An 18,333-nucleotide genomic window follows, 5' to 3' on the forward strand; every position below is an offset into this window, starting at 1 on the left:
ATTGATCTGCTCTTTTGAGTTCTGCCACGCCGGGAGCGCGTCCCGCCAACCCCGCCCCCCGCCCCGCCCCTTGCAGCCCCACGCGTTCCCACGAGTGGTCTTGACCCAAGGGACTACGACTCCCGGCAGGCCTTGCAGCAGGAGCCCGTCCCGGAGGGCTCCTGAGAAAAGTATTGCCGGTCGGCTTCACCCCTGCTAATAAAAAGGCCCGCAGGGGAGAGTAAATTAAGCTCTATTAGGAGATAATAGAGGAGGCGAAACGAAAGGGCCTCCTCTTGGTTATTCTTGGTCCTTAGGGGAAAGGAATTTTGACCTCGCCGGCTGAGGAATAGGAGGGTGGTGGGCTCCACAAGTTCTGAGGGAAGAGGCAGCTGGGGTTCAGACTCCTCTGAGTCAGAGGGAGGAGGGGCTGGGGTCCGAACTCCTGGGTTTGGGGGAAGGGGAAACTTAGAGGGCGTGGACTCCCTAGCTGAGGAAGAGCGGGCCCTGGGTTCCTGCTGGGGCGCGGGGCGCGGTAGGGGGTTAGTCTCCCCGGCCAGGGGGTGGGGCTGCATGGCTGCTGCGGATTGGCCGCGGCGGGGGTGTGCGGCAGTCGCTGATTGGCCGAGGCGAGCCGGGCGCGGTCGCGGGCCCCGGGCCCCGGGCCCCGGGCCCCGGGCCAGGTGGTGGCCGAGGAGGACCGGGGCGGAGGGAAGCGAAACGGGACTCTGAGGAGGAGGAGGCTTGGGAATTTGCCGAGACCTGTGGCTCTTAGGGCCGGGGGACAGAATTTGGGGGCAAAATATCCCAGGGTGGGATTACGGAGGCACAGCGGCCCAGGAATCGGAGGACACAGCGCGAACATTTCGGTGTCACAGTAACCCGGATGCAGGAGTTGGGGGAAACTCTGACCACGGATGGTTTTGGGGCCACAGTGGCCGAGGAGTTCGGTATAGGGGGCACTGATGCAGGTTTGAATCGCTAGGGATTAGGTGGATCCTGGTGCGCTGTAATTAGCTAACTCTGGCCTTCGGGGTCCTGTGGGTGGGGAGACACTCATGAAGGGGCATAACCAGGGAACCCTGCCTGAGGGGCTGTTCTTAGAGGCTCGCTGATGCGGTGGGGGATTAAAATTTTCCGGGCCTCGCTGATGACAGGGACTGGAAGGAGGCATGATGAACCACGTGCGTTGTATCTCCTAAAAAGTTACAAAGAAGACACATTTTCCCGTGGAAAGAAAAAAAAGTATATTCAAATACGGGTTGACTGTGGGGCGCCTGGGTAGCTCCTTAGGTTGGGCGACCGACTAGGGCTCGGGTCATGATCTCGCGACTCACCATTTCGAGCCCCGCTTCGGGCTCTGTGCTGACAGCTCGGAGCCTGGAGCCTGCTTCGGATTCTCTCTCTCTCTCTCTCTCTCTCTCTCTCTCTCTCTCTCTCTCTGCTCCTCCCCTGCTCACGTTCTCTTTCTCTCAAAAATAAATAAACGTTAAAATTTTCTTGAAAAAAAAAATAGGGGTTGATTGCAACCCCCTCATTCATCCCTACCTGCTACCCTCTTTCGAGGCCTTTTTCCCAAGTCCTTTCTCATTTACGTGATCTATTTACAGACGTTTACAGCGAGAGCTTTTCCTTATCACCCAGGGATCGAGATATGCGGAGGTTTCTTTCTGTTCCTGGCCTTGCCTCTCTCACCTCGAACTGCTTATCCTCGTTAGCGTTCCGTGACAGTACCTATTAAAATGCATGAAAGCAAAAGAACGAACAGAAACAAAACTTCCATGTACGTTCTGGTACAGCAGTTGCGTGGCTGGAACAGAAGCTGGGTGGGGGTGGGGAGGAGGGCGTATTTCAATGGACTCCCCTTCGCCGCGCGGATTCCAGCGCATGCGCTCTCCAGCAGGGCCCAGCTCCCCATGGGCGCCCTATAATCGGGGAGGCCCCGCCGGCCTGGGGTGTCAGAGGAGGGGCCCTCCCGCGTCGGGGGGCGTGAGCGGGGCGGGGCCGGAACGTCTTTCTTCTGGGCGGCGCCCCGGGCGGGTACAGTTTGCCCGCCGCACCGACCATGGCCGCAGCCGCGCTGGGGCAGGTGGGTTCGCGGCCCCGGGCCGGGGCAGGGTTGGGTGGGGAGAGAGGCTGGGGGAAACCCCTCCGGGAGGCCCACTTCCGGGAGGCCCACCAGCTCCCGGCTCGTCCGGCTTTGCGCCGCTCCCTCGGTGCTCGGGTTCCGCTGCGGGGCGCCGAGGAGGAGGGGGCCCCGTGGCCGGGAGCACGAGGCTGTAAGGACAGGGTGGTGGGACCGGGACGCCGACCGGAGGTATGTGGGGGGAAACACGGAGGAGGGCAGAGTAATGGGACAGGCTCTGGACTGGGGTGGGTAGGGGGGGACTAAGGAGGGAAGAGTCAGCGCGTGGGGGCGTCGGGAAAAGACACCCCGAACCCCGAGGGCTGGGGGTAGGATGAAGGCACAGATCTCAGGTCTGGACTGGGAATTGGGCCCAAGGCCCGATTTTCTTGGAATTAGAAGGTTAAGATCTATGTGGAATGTTGTGTCCCAGAAACCTCTTATCTGAAAGTCTGCGTCCGGGTTGGAAGTCAGGCAGCTTCTCACTGTCAAAGTGACAGATCGTCCTGGCAAGAATGGGAGGGGCTGTTCTTCCTGATAAGATGCCAGTGAGCAGAGATTTGGAGAGTATGATTTTAGAGAATCAAGTTTCTCGGCGAGGAGAGAAATAGTAACAGCTCAAAGAAGGGATCTTTAGAACCCGGGACAGCTGCTGCTTAACCTTGGGGAAAGTGTTTTTCGCGATAAGTCTGCACCTGACTCTGTCTGGGACTCTTATGCCAGCGTGGTGGATAGATAGGGCAGATTTTTATGTTTCGGAGTCTTGGTGACGGATGCTGGGCTGTGACAGGGACAACTGGGGCTTTGATGGGGACATTCCTGGGCTGTGGTGGGAAAGTCCTGGGCGGTGATGGGGACAGTTTGGGAGAGTCTTGAGCTATCATGGGACAGACCTGGTCTGTGATGTGACAGTCCCAGGCTACAATAGGACGGTTCTCCATGTGATGGGATCAGTCCTGGGCCATGACAAGGACAATTTGGGGGCTTTGACTGGGAACGTTTGGGGCTGGGGTAGGGACAGTCTCTGGCTGAGACAAGGACAGCACTGCATTATGAGGGGGACTCTTCCTGGGCTGAGATGTGGGGGGCCGTCTGAAGTGTGAAAGGCAGGGCTGAACTATGACAAAAGACAGTCCTGGGCCTTGCTGGGAGGACAGTCCCGCATGGGGACAGTCCTAGGCTGTAATGGGGACACAGGGGAGGCTCCATCGCGTTGCAGAGCCCTGCCCTGTGCCCCTCTGCTCCCCCCCCCCTTGTTTCTTAATTCAGCCCCCACCCTTTTACACCCTTTGTCCCAACAGCCCATATACCATCTGAGGGTATCCCTTGGGTCCGATCCCCGTGGCGTGGGGTGTCAGAAGGTGCAGCACCTTCCCTGAGCTGAGCTGAGACCCCCGTGCCTGCAGAAATGTCCTGGGAAGACGAAGACAGCTTCTCTCAGGGCAACAGGGTCTTGATGGCCAGTGCAGATTTATAATCTGGACACTGTCCGGCCCCTTCTCTGTGCCCTGTGGGAGAGGTAGAGATATCTCTATCTCCTGGGTATCTCTGTCTGTAAATATCACTGAGACAGCTTGTTTCCTGGTGTCGGCTTCGCTCGTTTCCCCTGGTCTTCTTTCACTTTGTGCTGTCACCTGAAGCCTGGTCTCTGTCCACTTCTTCCTCCTTCCCTCAGCTTCTCTATATCTCACCCTCGGAATTTTTCTGGATTTCTCCAGACTTGACTTGACGTGAGTTTGTCTCCCTATCTGTCTCTCGTATCGGTCTGTCTTTATGATCGAATCTCTTTTGGCATCTCTTGTTCCTGATTTCTTGTTCTTCTCAGTTTTGTCTTCAGTTAGTCTTTTTAAAGGCCTTATGTGTAAGTAATCTCTCCACCCAGCGCGAGGCTCAACCCTCCAGCTCACCAACCCGAGATCAAGAGTCCCACGTTCCTCCGGCTGAGCCAGCCAGGCGGCCCCTGAGTTTTGTTTTCTGTTTCCATTGGTCTCGTTCTCATTCTTGCTCTTCCCTCTCTTTTATTTTGTTTTTCTCCATGTGGCTCCTTCTGAGGGCCACTCTCCTGCCCGGATACCGCTGTCTCCGCCCTGGGTGGCCATGCTGTCTCCATGCTGTGCAGTCCGGTTCCCTCCCGGACAGAAGCGTGGCCACAGACTTGTGTGGGCGACACAGCGCCACCTAGAGGCCATGCCTCAGACCCACACTCTGCTCAGCCCGGCGGCTCTTGGGCCCAGACTTTAGGACCTGGCAGCCCAGCACCCCCCATTTCCCCAGGACTCACCTACTGACCAGTGACTGCTGCCATTCATGTTCACGTCCGCTCACCCAGCGCACAGGGCAGGAGCAGGCTACGTCCGCTGTTGCGGTGGCCAGAGCCTCATGACCCAGCTGCTTTCCTGCCAGGCTGGGAAGGAGGCACTGTGAGGTCAAAGAATACTGGGGAGAGGCCACCCTGATGGGCACGGACAGACCTGCTCTCCCTTGTTTGCCTCAGGCAGGACCACAAGTGTTGATCTGAGCGGGGTCTCTGTCAATGACTAGGGGACGCCCCCCAGGCCCATGTGGTCGCCTCAGCCCTGGGATCCGTAGGGAATTAGAATCATTGGTGTCTGAGGTATGGGATTGGGAGCCTCAGGTAATCTGAGGCCTGAGAATAAGGCCTTGGAGTCCTGGGTCTGAAGGAGAAGGAGGCTGGGGCCTGGACTCCTTGGTCTGGGGGAGGAGGGGCCTGGGGTTCTGGACTCTTGGATCTGAGGGAGGAGGGGCCTGGGGTCCTGGACTCTTGGATCTGAGGGAGGAGGGGGCTGGGAGCCCGGATTCCTGAGTCTGAGGGAGGAGCAAGCTGTGGGCCTGGACTCCTGGGTCTGGGGTAAGGGGAAGCTGGAGGTCAGGACTCCTGGGTCTGAGGGAGGAGGGGACTACAGGCCTGGGCTCCTGGGTTTGGGGTAGGAGGGGGCTGGGGGTCTGGACTCCTGGGCCTGAGGGAGGAGGGGCTGGGGACTGCGACTCCTGGGTCTGAGGAGTCCAGAGTTCTGGGTCTGAGGGAGGAGGGGGCGGGGGCCCAGCTTCTGGGTTCTGGGGAGTTATGGCCTATAGGTTCCTCAGTTTTCTAACTCTTATCAGGATTTGGGTCCCCCAGGGAGGCCTTCACTTACTTGTGCACTTTCCCTCGGTCGGTTTTCTTCTGTCTGAGCTGATTTCAGGGCTGGGGACAAAGTTCCCCGGGGTGGGAGGTGCCTGTGTTTAACTTTGCCCTGGCAAGGAGGGAACAGAAGCTGATTCAGCTTTTTCTAGGGATTTCCCTCGCGAGGGCAGGGAGGGGACTTGGCCTCCTTTGGGATTCCCTCCCGCTATATGCTGATCTGAGAGGGGGGCAGACTTGGCCAGGGCCACATGCCCGGTCTAGAATGCACCGGGCCTGGGATAGAGCAGGCCAGAGGGACCTCCCAAGTGCAGGAAGTGGCAAAGCGAGCGCCAGGGTCCCCTGCCCGCTGTCTCTCTCTCTGTCTCTCTCCTGGCCTCACTACCTTTCTTACTTCTGTCCCCCCCCCTCTTCCAGATTTGGGCCCGCAAACTCCTCCCTGTCTCTTGGCTCCTGTGTGGCCCCAGAAGATACGCCTCATCCAACTTCAAGGTGAATGGACAGGAATATACTTTTGGATCTCCAGGAGGGGCTGGGGCCTGGACGACTTACTGGGTCTGAGGGAGGAGGGGACTGAGGGCGAGGACCCTTAGGTTTGAGGGAGGGGCCGGCAGCTGGATTTGGGCATCTCCAAAAGGGGCCAGGGTCCAAAGGTGAAGGTGGTCGGCAACGGGCTGGCCTCATAATCCGCCATAAGGCTGTGGGAGAGATTGGATACTGCATGTCCCAGAAGCCTCTGGGGCCACAGGGGGGGGGGGGTCTCTTCTCTCTAGGTCTTAGCCCCAGAGATTCATGGGGGTTGTAGCTTTTCCGTTTGAGGTTGGGCCCGGAGTTCAGGATACCCGGGTCCCCCGTCTCTTCTCAGGCTGCTGACCTGCAGCTGGAAATAACACGGGAGCCTCATGAGAAGCCCGACCCCAGCAAGCCCCTGGTGTTTGGGAAGAATTTCACCGACCACATGCTGATGGTGGAATGGACCGAGAAGAAGGGCTGGGGCCAGCCCCGTATCCAGCCCTTCCAGAACCTCATGCTGCACCCAGCCTGCTCCGGCCTCCACTACTCGCTACAGGCATGGCGCCCGACCTCGGTCCCCGTCGTTCTGCATCTGTTCCCTCTTGCCGGGTGCACCGCCCTGGGTTTGTTTTCCGTGTGTCCCTTCCTTCTCGGGTCCCTCGTATTCCAGGCCGAGCCCCGAGCTGGGTGATGCTGGGTTCCCCGAGATGAACAGACCCAGTTCTCGCCTTTGAAACCCCCGTGGTTTGGTTACAGCGCAGCATGATCGTGATGGGGGGGTGGGGGTGGGGAGGCACCTGAGGCATCGTGGAAGCCAGAGGAGGCACGGATCCTACCTGTCACTTGAAAGAAATAGGGTCTCTTCTGGCGGAGGGAAGCTTAGAGGGTGTTAGCAGGAGACAGAGCAGCTAGTACAAAGACTCGGGACAAAGGAGAGCCCGGCGTACTGGGGGGATTTGGGGACTGGAGTGAGGCAGAGGAGGCTAAGGATACCCTCAGGGCCACAGAGGAGCTGTGGGGCCGGCACCTCGTCGAGGGCCCTGGGAGCCACGGAGGGCTCGAGCGCAAGCAGGGGAGGGTCAGAGAGACACGGCGACAGAATCCGAAGCAGGGTCCGGACTCTGAGCTGCCAGCACAGAGCCCGACGCGGGGCTCGAACCCACGAACCGCGAGATCACGACCTGAGCCGAAGTCGGACGCTTAACCGACTGAGCCACCCGGGCGCCCCAAGGCATTACATTTTAATTAAATAATTAAATTTACTTTGGAAGAAAAAAGAATGCGATAACTGCCCCCCCCCTCCTTCCCCACTTCATCGGCTAGCACACGTGTCGATCACTGTCTCATTTCATCTGGACTCCGTTCTGTGTGCCCCTTTCTGTAAGATTTTTGAAGCAAATCCTGGAAGTTGTACCATTACATCCGTAGCTGTTCCGGTGCTTCTCAAACACAAGGATTCTTTAAAACCAGAGCTTCCACACCATTGTTGTTCCCGAGAAACCGTACCATGTAACATGGAAAGGGTTTAAGTAGGGTGTTGTCTCTGTACCCGTCTCTGGGTCTCTCTGGCTGTTACTGGCGTCTCTGTCTCTTCTCTTTCCTTCCTCTGTGTGCTCCGTTGCATCCGTGTCCGTGTCCTTGTGTATCAGGCTCTGATCTGGTGTCTCTCGATGTCTCCCATGGCTCTCTGAGGTGGTCTCTGAGCTGAGCCACCTACGCCCCTGTCCCAGCAGCTCTTTGAGGGCATGAAGGCGTTCAAAGGCAGCGACCAGCAGGTGCGCCTCTTCAGACCCTGGCTCAACATGGACCGGATGCTGCGCTCGGCCCTGCGCCTCTGCCTGCCGGTGAGGGGCCGTGGCTGGCCCCCGGGGGGGGGGGATGGGGGGGGGCGCAGGGGGTCCCCCTGACTCATGGGAATCCTGCCCAGAGTTTTGACAAGGTCGAGTTGCTGGAGTGTATCCGCCGGCTGGTGGAAGTGGACAAAGACTGGGTCCCTGATGACACCAACGCGAGCCTCTATGTGCGGCCTGTGATCATTGGAAATGAGGTGGGCCTGACCCCGGCGCGGGATGGATGTGGGGCGGAAGGCGGGGGGGTCTGCTGAGGGGCAGCGGTGGGAACTCCAGGGGAGAGGGAGGGGCTGGCCTGGGGGCCTGGCCTCCTGGGTCCCTGATGCCCCCTTCTGCCCACTGCAGCCCTCACTGGGTGTCGCCCGTTCCTCACAAGCTCTCCTGTTTGTCATTCTCTGCCCTGTGGGCCCGTACTTCCCTGGAGATGCCGTGGACCCTGTCTCCCTCCTAGCCGACCCGACATTCATCCGGGCCTGGGTGGGTGGGGTCGGTGACTACAAGGTCGGGGGGTAAGTAGTCCCTCCCCCAACCCCACATGTCCTGTGCCCTGGATTTCAGAGGCACTGGGTGTCGATTTGCGTCTTTGGATGTCCACTGTCCTTCCCCTCTTACTTCACATACCTGGGACAGCCCTGCTTGCCCGTGGGATGTGATGTTGGCACTGGTGGGGGGAGGGGGCTCTAGGGGCGAGGGTCTGTGCTACGCATTGTGGACAAGTCGGCTCAGAATTAGGAAGGGGTGGGGTGCCTGGGTGGCTCAGTCGGTTAAATGTCCAACTGCCGCTCAGGTCATGATCTCATGGTTTGTGAGCTCGGGCCCCGCATCAGGCTCTGTGCTGACAGCTCAGAGCCTGGAGCCTTGCTTCAGATTCTGTCTCCTTCTCTCTCTGCCCCTCCCCTGCTCATGCTCTCTCTCTCTCAAAAATAGATAATTATTAACATTAAAAAAAAAAAAGTATTAGGAAGGGGTTGGGTGAAAGGCAGTGGGGAAACCAGGATCGGCCCCCTGGGAAGCTCCAGAAATGACGTTTATACTTAGCTCATTGGTGTCTCCCCCACGCAGGCTCCCCTGAACACCCAAGCTCAGCCAGCACCCCACCTCCCGACCCCCATGCTCAGCTCTCACAGTCCCCTGGGGCCTCCAATGATCATCCCCCCGCTCTGTGTGGGCTTTCTGGGTAAATCTGTCCTGCCAGGGGCCTTGGCCTTGGCGGGGAAGGTCTCCCACGTGGTGATCCCGACAGAAGGTGGGGTACAGGCGTGTTGGGAGAGTGAATGTGGCCCCAGCTGGGAGTTTCATTCAGGTCCTTTCAACCTTGTGAGGTCTCCTGAGGGCCAGGCCCTGTGCTGGGTGAAGCTGGGGACACGGATGAATCAGGTCCGGGCCCTGCCCTCCAGGGCCTCCCAGGCTGGTGGGAGCCCCTGCGTGTGCTGTGATGGAACTGGCTGGGGGCGTCGTAAGAGTTCACAGAGGAGGTGGTTGCCCCTCAGCGGAGTCTGAGGAAGAAGACGGCTCCCCGGTCAACCCCGTTGCCCTCTCCCAGGAATTACGGGCCCACAGTGTTGGTGCAGGAGGAGGCGAAAAAGAGGGGCTGCGAACAGGTCCTCTGGCTCTATGGGCCTGACCACCAGCTCACCGAGGTGGGCACCATGAACATCTTTATCTACTGGACCTACGAGGATGGGGGTGAGCCCTCCCCTGACCCAACACAGGCCCTGGCGGGCGCGGGCTATCATCACTCCTAGCAGATCGCAGATCTGGGGGCGGGGTAGGGGGTTCGGATGGCTCCTAAGGGGATGGCAGGGTGTGAGGGGACACCCCCATCCTTATACTTGCCCCAGTGCTGGAACTGGTGACCCCCTCGCTGGACGGTATCATCCTGCCTGGAGTAGTCAGACAGAGTCTGCTGGACCTGGCCAGGACCTGGGTGAGGGCGCAGCGTCTGCGGGAACGATGGGATCCTGCGGGGGCTGCGGGCCAGAACCTTCAGGGGGAAATGGGCGGGGGACGCCGTGGCGCACCGGCACCCGCCCCTTCTCTCCGGCGGTGTCTCCTCGGGTCTCTTTCTCACCCTTCTTGGGGAGGCGGGGGAGGCCGGGCTCCGCGGCAGCGCAGCCCCCCGGGCGCCTGTGTATCGCCCCGCAGGGTGAGTTCCGGGTCGTAGAGCGGAAGATCACCATGAAGGAGCTGTTGCGGGCGCTGGACGAGGGACGGGTCCGGGAAGTCTTTGGCTCGGGCACCGCTTGCCAGGTCTGCCCTGTCCACCGGATCGTGTACCAAGGCAAGGTGAGGTGGGGCTGCCGTTGGGGGCGGGAGGGAAGAAGGCGGCACGCGGCCCGGGCCTCACGGCGCTTTGTCCTCCAGCACTTACACATTCCCACCATGGAAAACGGGCCTGAGCTTATCCACCGCTTCCTGAAGGAGCTGAGGGCCATCCAGGTGAGGTGCACCCGCCGGGAAATGGGCTGGATGGGTGCTCCCCAGGGAAGGTCACGTCCCGTGAGCCTCCTTCCCCCCCCCCCCCCCCCCCCCCCCGCCGCAGGCCGAAGAGCCGATAACGGCCCCTGCCATCGGCCTCTGGGCCCCAGACGGTCTCCTTTTCCGTGAGCCTCTGTGGCCTCGAACACTCTTTGGCGGGAAATGACCCTTTCCTGGGAGCCTCTAGAACCCTGGCTTGAGAACTCGCCTTCCCTGCCCTGGTGCCTCCAAGGGGGGGGGGGTCCTTCCGGTGGGGGCACTCCCTTCCCATGAACCTCTGGGACTTCCGGTGGGTATTTGGCCCGGAAGCCCGCCCCGCGTGGTGGCCCTGGAGCCCTGGGCTGTCCTTTTGGCCTGAGGACTCTCCTACCGGCCTCTGGACCTCAGCCCCCACTGTGGCCCAGGAATATCTCCTCTCCTAAGCCCCTGGAGGTGTTTCCATTTCATCTCGGCCGAGAGAGCTTTCCTGGAAAGCTCCGGGCCCCTTTCCATGGCACTCGACGTAGAACTACATTTCCTGTGAGCTTCGGTAAAGTCCTGTGCCTCGGGACCTAGAACTACACGTCTCTGGACTTTCTGGGCCTTCCCTGCCGGAGAGGATTTTTTTCCCCCCAGAGCCTTCGGGGGCCTGGCAGTGACCCTTGGCGGAACTACATCGCCCTCGGGCCTCTGCGCCATCTCGGCCCCGATTCCCCGTTCCCTATAGCGGTAGGCAGTCTTCCGGGAAGTGGACTACATTTCCCATGGAGTCGTGGGGGCGCAACTCCACAAGCCTTTAGCCTGGGACGCCCCAGGGCTTGCTGGGAGTTGCAGTGTGGCTTTCCTCTCACGGCCCACCTCTGTCGTCCCGCAGTACGGAACGGGAACCCACGAGTGGATGCTCCCGGTGTGACGCTAAAGACTGACCTACCTCCCCTCCGACCCACGGACCCGTAGCATCTAGTCCTCGCCGGAACCTCGCCTCCCTACCCTTGACTCACCTCAAGTGCAATATGAAATAAAAGGCCAGGGGGAGCCGGGACGCCTGGGTCTCTGACGCCCCCGCGTGGTCTCTACACTCCCAAAGCCATAAGGGCCCTACCCAGGCGTCTGGGCCCCAGCCCCGCCTCTCAGGCCTTTGCGGGGGAGCATCTGGACTCCCCGCTGCTCCGTTTCCTGGGGTCGAGGATGCACTTTGGCCCCCCAGCTCCGCATCTCTCTGTTCTCAGGCCGGATCTCCCGGTGCTGCTGTTGATTTTTTTTTTTTTTTCCCCTCTTGCTGCAATTTTGAAATAAAATGCCAAAGAACAAAACATCAGCTTGTCCCCGATGACGCGACTCAGGGACTCCAGGGTTTCAACCAGGAATCCCTGTCCTGGGCCCTTTTCATTTTCAAAGACCCAGCGATGGGAGCTCCCAGTGTCCTGGCCGTTTCTCTGACGTGGAAGCTTTTTCCGCCTCCTCATAAACTGAGTTTGGCCTCTTGGCCCAAGAATTCGCGCTTCCTCTATCTACTTCCCCATCTTTGGGACAGCCCCACTGTACATCTAGTCACTAGGCCAGATGCCTCGGCCCTGCCCCTCTTCCCCTGCCAAAGCCCATCGGACTCAAGCCCTGTCCTCCTGTCCCCAAATCGGCCCTGTGGGTCTCCTCTGGGCCCCCTCGGCCCCGCTTCAACGCAGTTCTCTTCTGCCTGGACCCTGGCCCTAGCCTGCTCCCTGGCATCCACTTTGGCCCCCAGAGGGTCTTTGTGCATCAAGAGCTGCCCCTCCCCTGCTTGCTCTCTTCCAAGGGCTTCCCAGCACCCATGGCCAGTACCGCAGATAGTGGGTCCTGGTGAGTGTGGAGTGAGGCAAGGTACAATACCCTTGGATGGGGTCAAGGTCACAAGTCTGTCTCTAAAACATAGTCACCATTACCTCCCTGTGTCGTGCCTCGTAGCCAGATCTTGGCTCTTTTACACACATACTTTAATTTAATTATTAATGTGTGTAGGTGTAGAGAGAGCCGGACGTTAGGACCAGGCATATCCAGCTGGTCACAGATGTGTCATCTGCCGGGTGTGTGACCTTGGGCCTGTCGCTTTATCTCTGACCCCCTTTGCTAGAGGGAGACCCACGGGGGACTATTGAGCAGGCAAGGTCTGTGGCCTACCCAGCAACCATCCGCTTTGGAATAAAATTCTGATTTGTTGATAACCACTGGCAAACCCTCTCACCCCGTTTTGTCAATGATTGCTTGCTTGGGAGAAGGTCCAGGATGCAAGGGGAAATTCTCATGGTTCGTGAGTTCGAGCCCCGCCTCGGGGTCTCTGCTGTCCTCACTAAGCCCGCTTTGGATCCTCTGGCCCCCCCTCTCTCTGCCCGTCCCCTGCTTGTGCTCTCTCTCAAAAATAAATAGACCTTAAAAAAAAGAAAGGAACACAACGCTTCTCTCAAAAAAATAAAATCTTAGCTATTCGCTTTTTAGCTGTGTGAATTTCGGCAAAGGGACAGCCTCTCTGGGTCTTAGTTTCCCCATCTATAAAATGGGGGTGAGGAGAGTACCTTACTCATAAGTTTGTTGGGGGGGGGGGGGCGGGGATTAAATAGGATAGTTGTGCCTGGCACACTGGAACCAGGCAGGGCTTGGGAGGCTGGGGGGGGGGGGGGGGGGAGGGGAAGGGCCCTGAAGGACTTTTTTTTTTTTCTTGCCAGAAGGATCTTTAGGCCCACTCAGGAACCGGGGGAAGGGAATTAATCCATGCCACAAACTTTCCTACTGTGTGTTAGGCCCTGGGCTGGGACGGGAGACCCAGCAGAGTCTAGATGAGGACAAGACTGCCCTCTTGCCAGTCATGTTCCAGTGGGGTAGGGGTTGGTGACAAAGTAAACACAACACCCTGGTAAAATCAGTATTACAAATTATATAATTTCTATTGTATAGTATTATATATATAATTTTAAAAAATTTAGTAAGTAAACTCTACCCCCAACTTGGGGCTCGAACTCATGACCCCGAGGTCAAGAGTCTCATGCTCTACTGACAGAGCCGGCCAAGCGTCCCTATATGTAATATTTTTATATAAATATATTAACACAAAATATTTTATAAATATATGCTATGTATTTATTTAGTGCAAAGTGTGTTTGTATAGTAGAAAGTATATATATTGGGGCGCCTGGGTGGCGCAGTCGGTTGAGCGTCCGACTTCAGCCAGGTCACGATCTCGCGGTCCGTGAGTTCGAGCCCCGCGTCAGGCTCTGGGCCGATGGCTCGGAGCCTGGAGCCTGTTTCCGATTCTGTGTCTCCCTCTCTCTCTGCCCCTCCCCCGTTCATGCTCTGTCTCTCTCTGTCCCAAAAATAAAAAATAAAAAATGTTGAAAAAAAAAAATTTAAAAAAAAAAAAAAAAAAAAAAGAAAGTATATATATTATATATTATTAAGCATGTTTACATACTTGTATATTATGAAGTATGTTTACGTACTGTATAGTATGAAGTATATGTGTCTTCTGATATTTATATATCAGGAGGAATACTATATTTATACCTTTAAATGTATATATTTATTTATTATAAAACAGAAAACTTGCATATGTGGTAAATACAAACAAGTGTTATGGAGCAAAACAAAGCAGGGAAGGGTGTATAATTTTTATTTTATTTTTTATTTTTAATGTTTATTTGTTTTGAGAGAGAGAGAGAGCATGAGCAGAGGAGGGGCAGAGAGAGAGGGAGAGAGGAAATCCCAAGCAGGCTCCACACTGTCAGCACGGAGCCCCATGTGGGGCTCAGTCCCAGGACTATGAGACCATGACCTGAGCTGAAATCGAGAGTCCATTGCTTAACGGACTGAGCCACCCAGGCTCTCCGAAGGATAATTTTGAATATTGTGGCCCGGTGGGGCGCCTGGGTGGCTCAGTCGGTTAAGCGTCTGACTTCGGGTCAGGTCATGATCTCACGGTTTGTGAGTTCGAGCCCCGCATTGGGCTCTGTGCGGACGGCTCCGAGCCTGGAGCCTGCTTCGGATTCCGTGTCTCCCTCTCTCTCTCGGCCCCTCCCCTGCTCATGCTGTCTCTCTCTGTCTCTCAGTAATAAGTAAACGTTAAAAAAAAAAAAAAAAAAAAAAATATATATATATATATATATATATATATATATATGACCAGAAAAGCCTCACCGAGGCTTTCTAAGTGGCACTTAGAAAACCTTTTGATTATGAAAATTTGGAATGTACAGAAAAATAGGAAGAATCCTAAGGTTGCCCTCTATATTGGTGTTCAGCAATCTGCCACATTTTGCCTCATTTGCCTCTTTTGTTTAATGTTTCTGTATTTGCTGAACCATTTTAGGACCCATTCGAGCCATCTTCCCCACTCCACCCTTCAGCCTGTGTCTTCCAACAGTGAAGACATTTTCCCTACTATAAATCACTTTCCCACGGCATAATGAAATTAACAACGATTCCCGAATATCATTTAATTCCCGGTAGAAGGTGTAATTGGAGCAGCCACCTGAAGCGGGTGAGGGATGAGCCAAGAGGGCATCTGGGGGAAGGGCGTTCCTAGCCGAGAGAACAGCCAGTACGATGGCCCTGAGGCTAGCGGAAGCGCCAAGTGTTGCAGGAACTAACTGTAAGGCAGGCGTGACCGGAACGGAGTGAGCGAGCCCTGGGGAGAGAGGGGGGTGTGAAGGCAGAGAAGGAAGGGGCCAGATACTTCAAAGCCTTGTGGGCACTTAGGCTTTTCTAGGAATGAGCCCGGAGCCAGGGACGCGTGTCTAGCAGAAAAGGACCTCAATCACCCATCAGTGGGGAACAGGCGCCCTCTGGCGGCCATGTGGGGAACAGGTCGAGGGAGGAGAGGTTGGAAGCGGGGACCTTTCAGCGCCGCGGGCACGGAGCAGTCCAGGTGGACGGGCAAAGGCCGCAGGACCAGGGCGGGGGCAGCAAAGAGTGATCGGGTTCTGGTGCATTTTGAAGGTCAGACCAACGGGTCAGACGGGATGTGAGAGATCAGGTATGCGAGGAGAAAGAGAAAACAGGACTGCTTTCCCTCAACGCCCTTCTGTGAGACGTTTTGCGTGGTTATAGTTTGCTCATTGAATGTACCTCAATGTACTGCCCGTTCCACTGGTAATGAACTTCTGCGTCCGTGATCCCGACACCAGTGCCGATGGGTTTTCCAACCCATTCGCCAACACCAGCCACTCGCCAACACCAGCTGGGCGTCCTACAGTTTAACTCAATTCCTGACGCTATTTATCTGGAGAGTCGCAGATGCTGCAAGTTAAGGGTTCGGTACCAGAAGCCCTGCCCCCCTCCCCCCAACTTGAGATACTCGTTCCCAATCCAGGTTGTCACCTGTCCTTCTGTCCCGTAAACTACAGAGCAGAGGTTAGCACGATCCCTTCCTTGGGTTGGATTAATTAGCTGGAGTGGCTCACAGAACTCAAAGAAACTTGTTACTTACGAGATTACTGCTTCATTATAAAAGGATACACACCCCCACCCCAATTAAAAAAAAAAAAAAAAAAAAGGATATAACCCAGGAACAGTCAGATAAGGCATGGGGAAAGGGTATGGAGCCTCAATGCTCTCTCCAGGGGCAACTTTCCCCAAATTTCCAGGAGCTCATCCCCCTGGGGGCTCTCTGAATCCCGTCCTTTTGGGTTTTATGGCGTCTTCCTTACACAGGCAGGGCTGATTCAATCACTGACCATTGGTGATGGATTCAGCCTCCAGTCGCTCTCCCCTTCCCCCGTGTGGTCAGAGGGTGGGGCTGAGAGTTCCAGCCCTCTAACCACTTGGTTCGTTCCCCTGGCAACCAGCCCCCGCTCTTAGGTGCTTTCCAAAGTCACATACAAAGGCAAATGTGGTTGAAAGGGGTTTGTTAAGAATATCAAGGCACCTTGAACACTCAACAGCACGTCGGAAATGGTAAAGGTTTAGGAACTCTGCCAGAAACAGAATGGAGATCAAATATACATTTCTTTTTATAAATCCCAATATTTCAGGGTGCGTCCCAATTTGGGGCTTTTATGAATACAGCTTATGAATACGTCCAGGTTTAGCATATACTGATCAGCCATTCTCCACTGGTTGAATTAATTCACACCCCCAAGGGCGCCTGGCTGGCTCAGTCGGTGGAGCATGTGACCCTTGATCTTGGGACTGTGGGTTCAAGCCTCACTCTGGGTGTAGAAATGGCAAAAATACAATGTTTAGGGGCGCCTGGGTGGTTCCATCTGTTAAATGTCCAACCTGATTTCGGCTTAGGTCACGATCTCAAGGTTCATGAGTTCAAGCCCTGCGACAGGCTCTGTGCTGACAGTGTGGAGCCTGCTTGGTATTCTCTTCCTCCTCTCTCTCTCTGCCCCCCTCCTCCCTCCTGCTCTCTCTCTCTCTCTCAAAACAAGTAAATATATTTTTATTTTTTAAAATTGTTTTAATGTTTTTAAAAAAAATTTTAATTTATTTTTGAGACAGAGAGAGACAGAATGTGAGCAGGGGAGGGGCAGAGAGAGAGCGAGACACAGAATCAGAAGCAGGCTCCAGACCCTGAGCTGTCAGCACAGAGCCCAACGTGGGGCTCGAACCCACAAACCATGAGATGATGACCTGAGCCGAAGTCGGACAGACGCTCAACCAATTGAGCCAGCCAGGCACCCCGGAGGTGGAACTTTAAACTGACCAGCAGCACTTGGTGACTTTACTGTGTGCATACAAAACTTTGATTTAAAAGTAAATGTGAAAAAATAAGGCAGTAAAGCAAACCCCATCAATCCAATAGAAGGAAGGAGTGGGAAAAAAATAGTACGCTGAATAGGCTCCAAATAGCTCAAAGATTTCAATGTGAAATACAAAACCATGAAAGAAAGAGAAATCAACATTGGAAAGTTCCTTTATAACCTGGGTGTGGAGAAAGCGTTTAAACTGTGACTCAGAAGCCAGAAGCCAGGAGCCAGAAAACACTGAGGCATTCAAATGGGGGCAAAATAGGACCCGACATTCTTCTTTCTTTTTTGTTTCTTTTTGAACAAACAGCCCTCAGGCCCTTGGGTGGAGCAGGCGAGGCCAGCTTGGGGAGGATCAGTGGCCCAGAATGGAGTGTCCCGACCTTAGTGGGGTGGGGAGGGCTCAGCACAGTGGGGATCTTGCAAGGTGTGTGTTCTGAGAGGGGGTGCTGGACCGGCTGGGTGAGCAGAAGCCCAAGGTAGATGTGGGAGTGGCGGGTGGGGGGGGGGCGGATATCATTATGATAATGATTATGAGAAATATACATATTTTGTCAGATGACCAAAATATATATTTCTCAGATGTAGTTAGTCTTCATCCAGGTCTTGAAAAGGCCTCGGAGCCCTGCAGGTGACGTGGTTGTCTTCTTATTAATGAAGGTGACTTTCGGACCCCACCCAAAGGTGGGGCTGGTTGCCAGGAGGACCCACCTTGGGAAAGATAGGGTGGAATTCTCATTCCTACCCCACTTGCCCAACCTTTGGGGAGGGGAGGTTGAATCAGCCGATGGCCAATGGCTTAGTCAATCATTTTTTTTTTTTTTTTTTTTTTTTTTTGCAATGGAGCCTCTATAAGGACCCAAAAGGACTGGGTTTGGAAAGTTCCAGGCTGGTGAACATATGGAGCCAGTGGCATACCTGGAACATGTATGGAGGCTCCAGACTTTCCCCCCCCCAGATCTCACCCTATGTATCTCTCCAACTGGCAGCTGACTCATATCCTTTATCATCTTTTAATAAACTTATCATCTCATATCCTTATCATCTTTTAATAAACTGGTGAACAGGGGTGCCTGGGTGGCTCAGTCGGTTGAGTGTCTGACTTCACCTCAGGTCATGATCTCACGGTTCATGGGTTCGAGCCCCACATCAGGCTCTGTGCTGACAGCTAGGGGCCCGGAGCCCGTTTCGGATTCTGGGATTCGGTGTCTCCCTCTTTTCTCTGCCCCTCCCCTGCTCGTGCTCTCTCTCTCTCTCTCTCTCTCAAAAATAAAATAAATAGACATTTACAAAAATTAAAAAAAAAAACTGGTGAACAAAAATGTTTCCCTGACTTCTGTGAGCCACTGTAGCAAATTAAAAGCATCCAATCTGGATTGGAACCTCCAATCTGAAGGGGGGGCGGGGGGTCAGAAGCCCACCAACTCTGGCTTTTAAAAAAAAAAAGTCTTCTCTTTGTCTTTGGTGTTCTTCAAGTTCACTAGATAATGTCCAGGTGTGTATCCCCTCTTCCCCCCACGCAAGACATGTGCCTCCTACATCCAAGAACCT

At 55.5% G+C, this 18,333-nt stretch overlaps 1 protein-coding gene and 1 long non-coding RNA gene across 3 annotated transcripts; one reads left to right on the forward strand and one right to left on the reverse strand.

Moving 5' to 3' along the window:
* Window positions 1-216: 216 nt before the first annotated feature.
* On the reverse strand, window positions 217-6,114 carry LOC131500059 (uncharacterized). Its single transcript, XR_009256157.1, has 5 exons — window positions 5,799-6,114; window positions 5,260-5,358; window positions 4,386-4,508; window positions 1,528-2,256; window positions 217-1,177 (listed from the first exon to the last, which is right to left on the reverse strand). It is a non-coding gene; the product is annotated as an uncharacterized LOC131500059 (long non-coding RNA).
* On the forward strand, window positions 1,930-12,267 carry BCAT2 (branched chain amino acid transaminase 2). Of its 2 annotated transcripts, none has more exons than XM_058708798.1 (11): window positions 1,930-2,068; window positions 5,664-5,738; window positions 6,112-6,315; window positions 7,490-7,603; window positions 7,687-7,806; window positions 7,955-8,118; window positions 9,153-9,295; window positions 9,451-9,536; window positions 9,755-9,895; window positions 9,974-10,048; window positions 10,941-12,267. In XM_058708798.1, the coding sequence occupies exons 1-11, from the start codon at window positions 2,045-2,047 to the stop codon at window positions 10,977-10,979; spliced, it is 1,185 nt and encodes a 394-aa protein (XP_058564781.1). In that variant the 5' UTR covers window positions 1,930-2,044; the 3' UTR covers window positions 10,980-12,267. The 2 variants fall into 2 exon arrangements, with proteins under 2 accessions (XP_058564781.1, XP_058564782.1); XM_058708799.1 differs by having other exon boundaries at window positions 7,493-7,603.
* Window positions 12,268-18,333: the final 6,066 nt, after the last annotated feature.

The sequence above is a fragment of the Neofelis nebulosa genome, chromosome 17 (genome assembly GCF_028018385.1).
Source record: "Neofelis nebulosa isolate mNeoNeb1 chromosome 17, mNeoNeb1.pri, whole genome shotgun sequence".
Lineage (NCBI taxonomy): Eukaryota > Metazoa > Chordata > Mammalia > Carnivora > Felidae > Neofelis > Neofelis nebulosa.

What these genes read in the sequence shown, in the direction of transcription:
- BCAT2 (XM_058708798.1), top strand. Translation starts at nt 2,045, where the DNA reads ATGGCCGCAGCCGCGCTGGGGCAG. An exon ending in ACGCCTCATCCAACTTCAAG is followed by an intron (nt 5,739 to 6,111) that starts GTGAATGGACAG and finishes GTCTCTTCTCAG; the next exon opens with GCTGCTGACCTGCAGCTGGA. An exon ending in TGGACCTGGCCAGGACCTGG is followed by an intron (nt 9,537 to 9,754) that starts GTGAGGGCGCAG and finishes ATCGCCCCGCAG; the next exon opens with GGTGAGTTCCGGGTCGTAGA.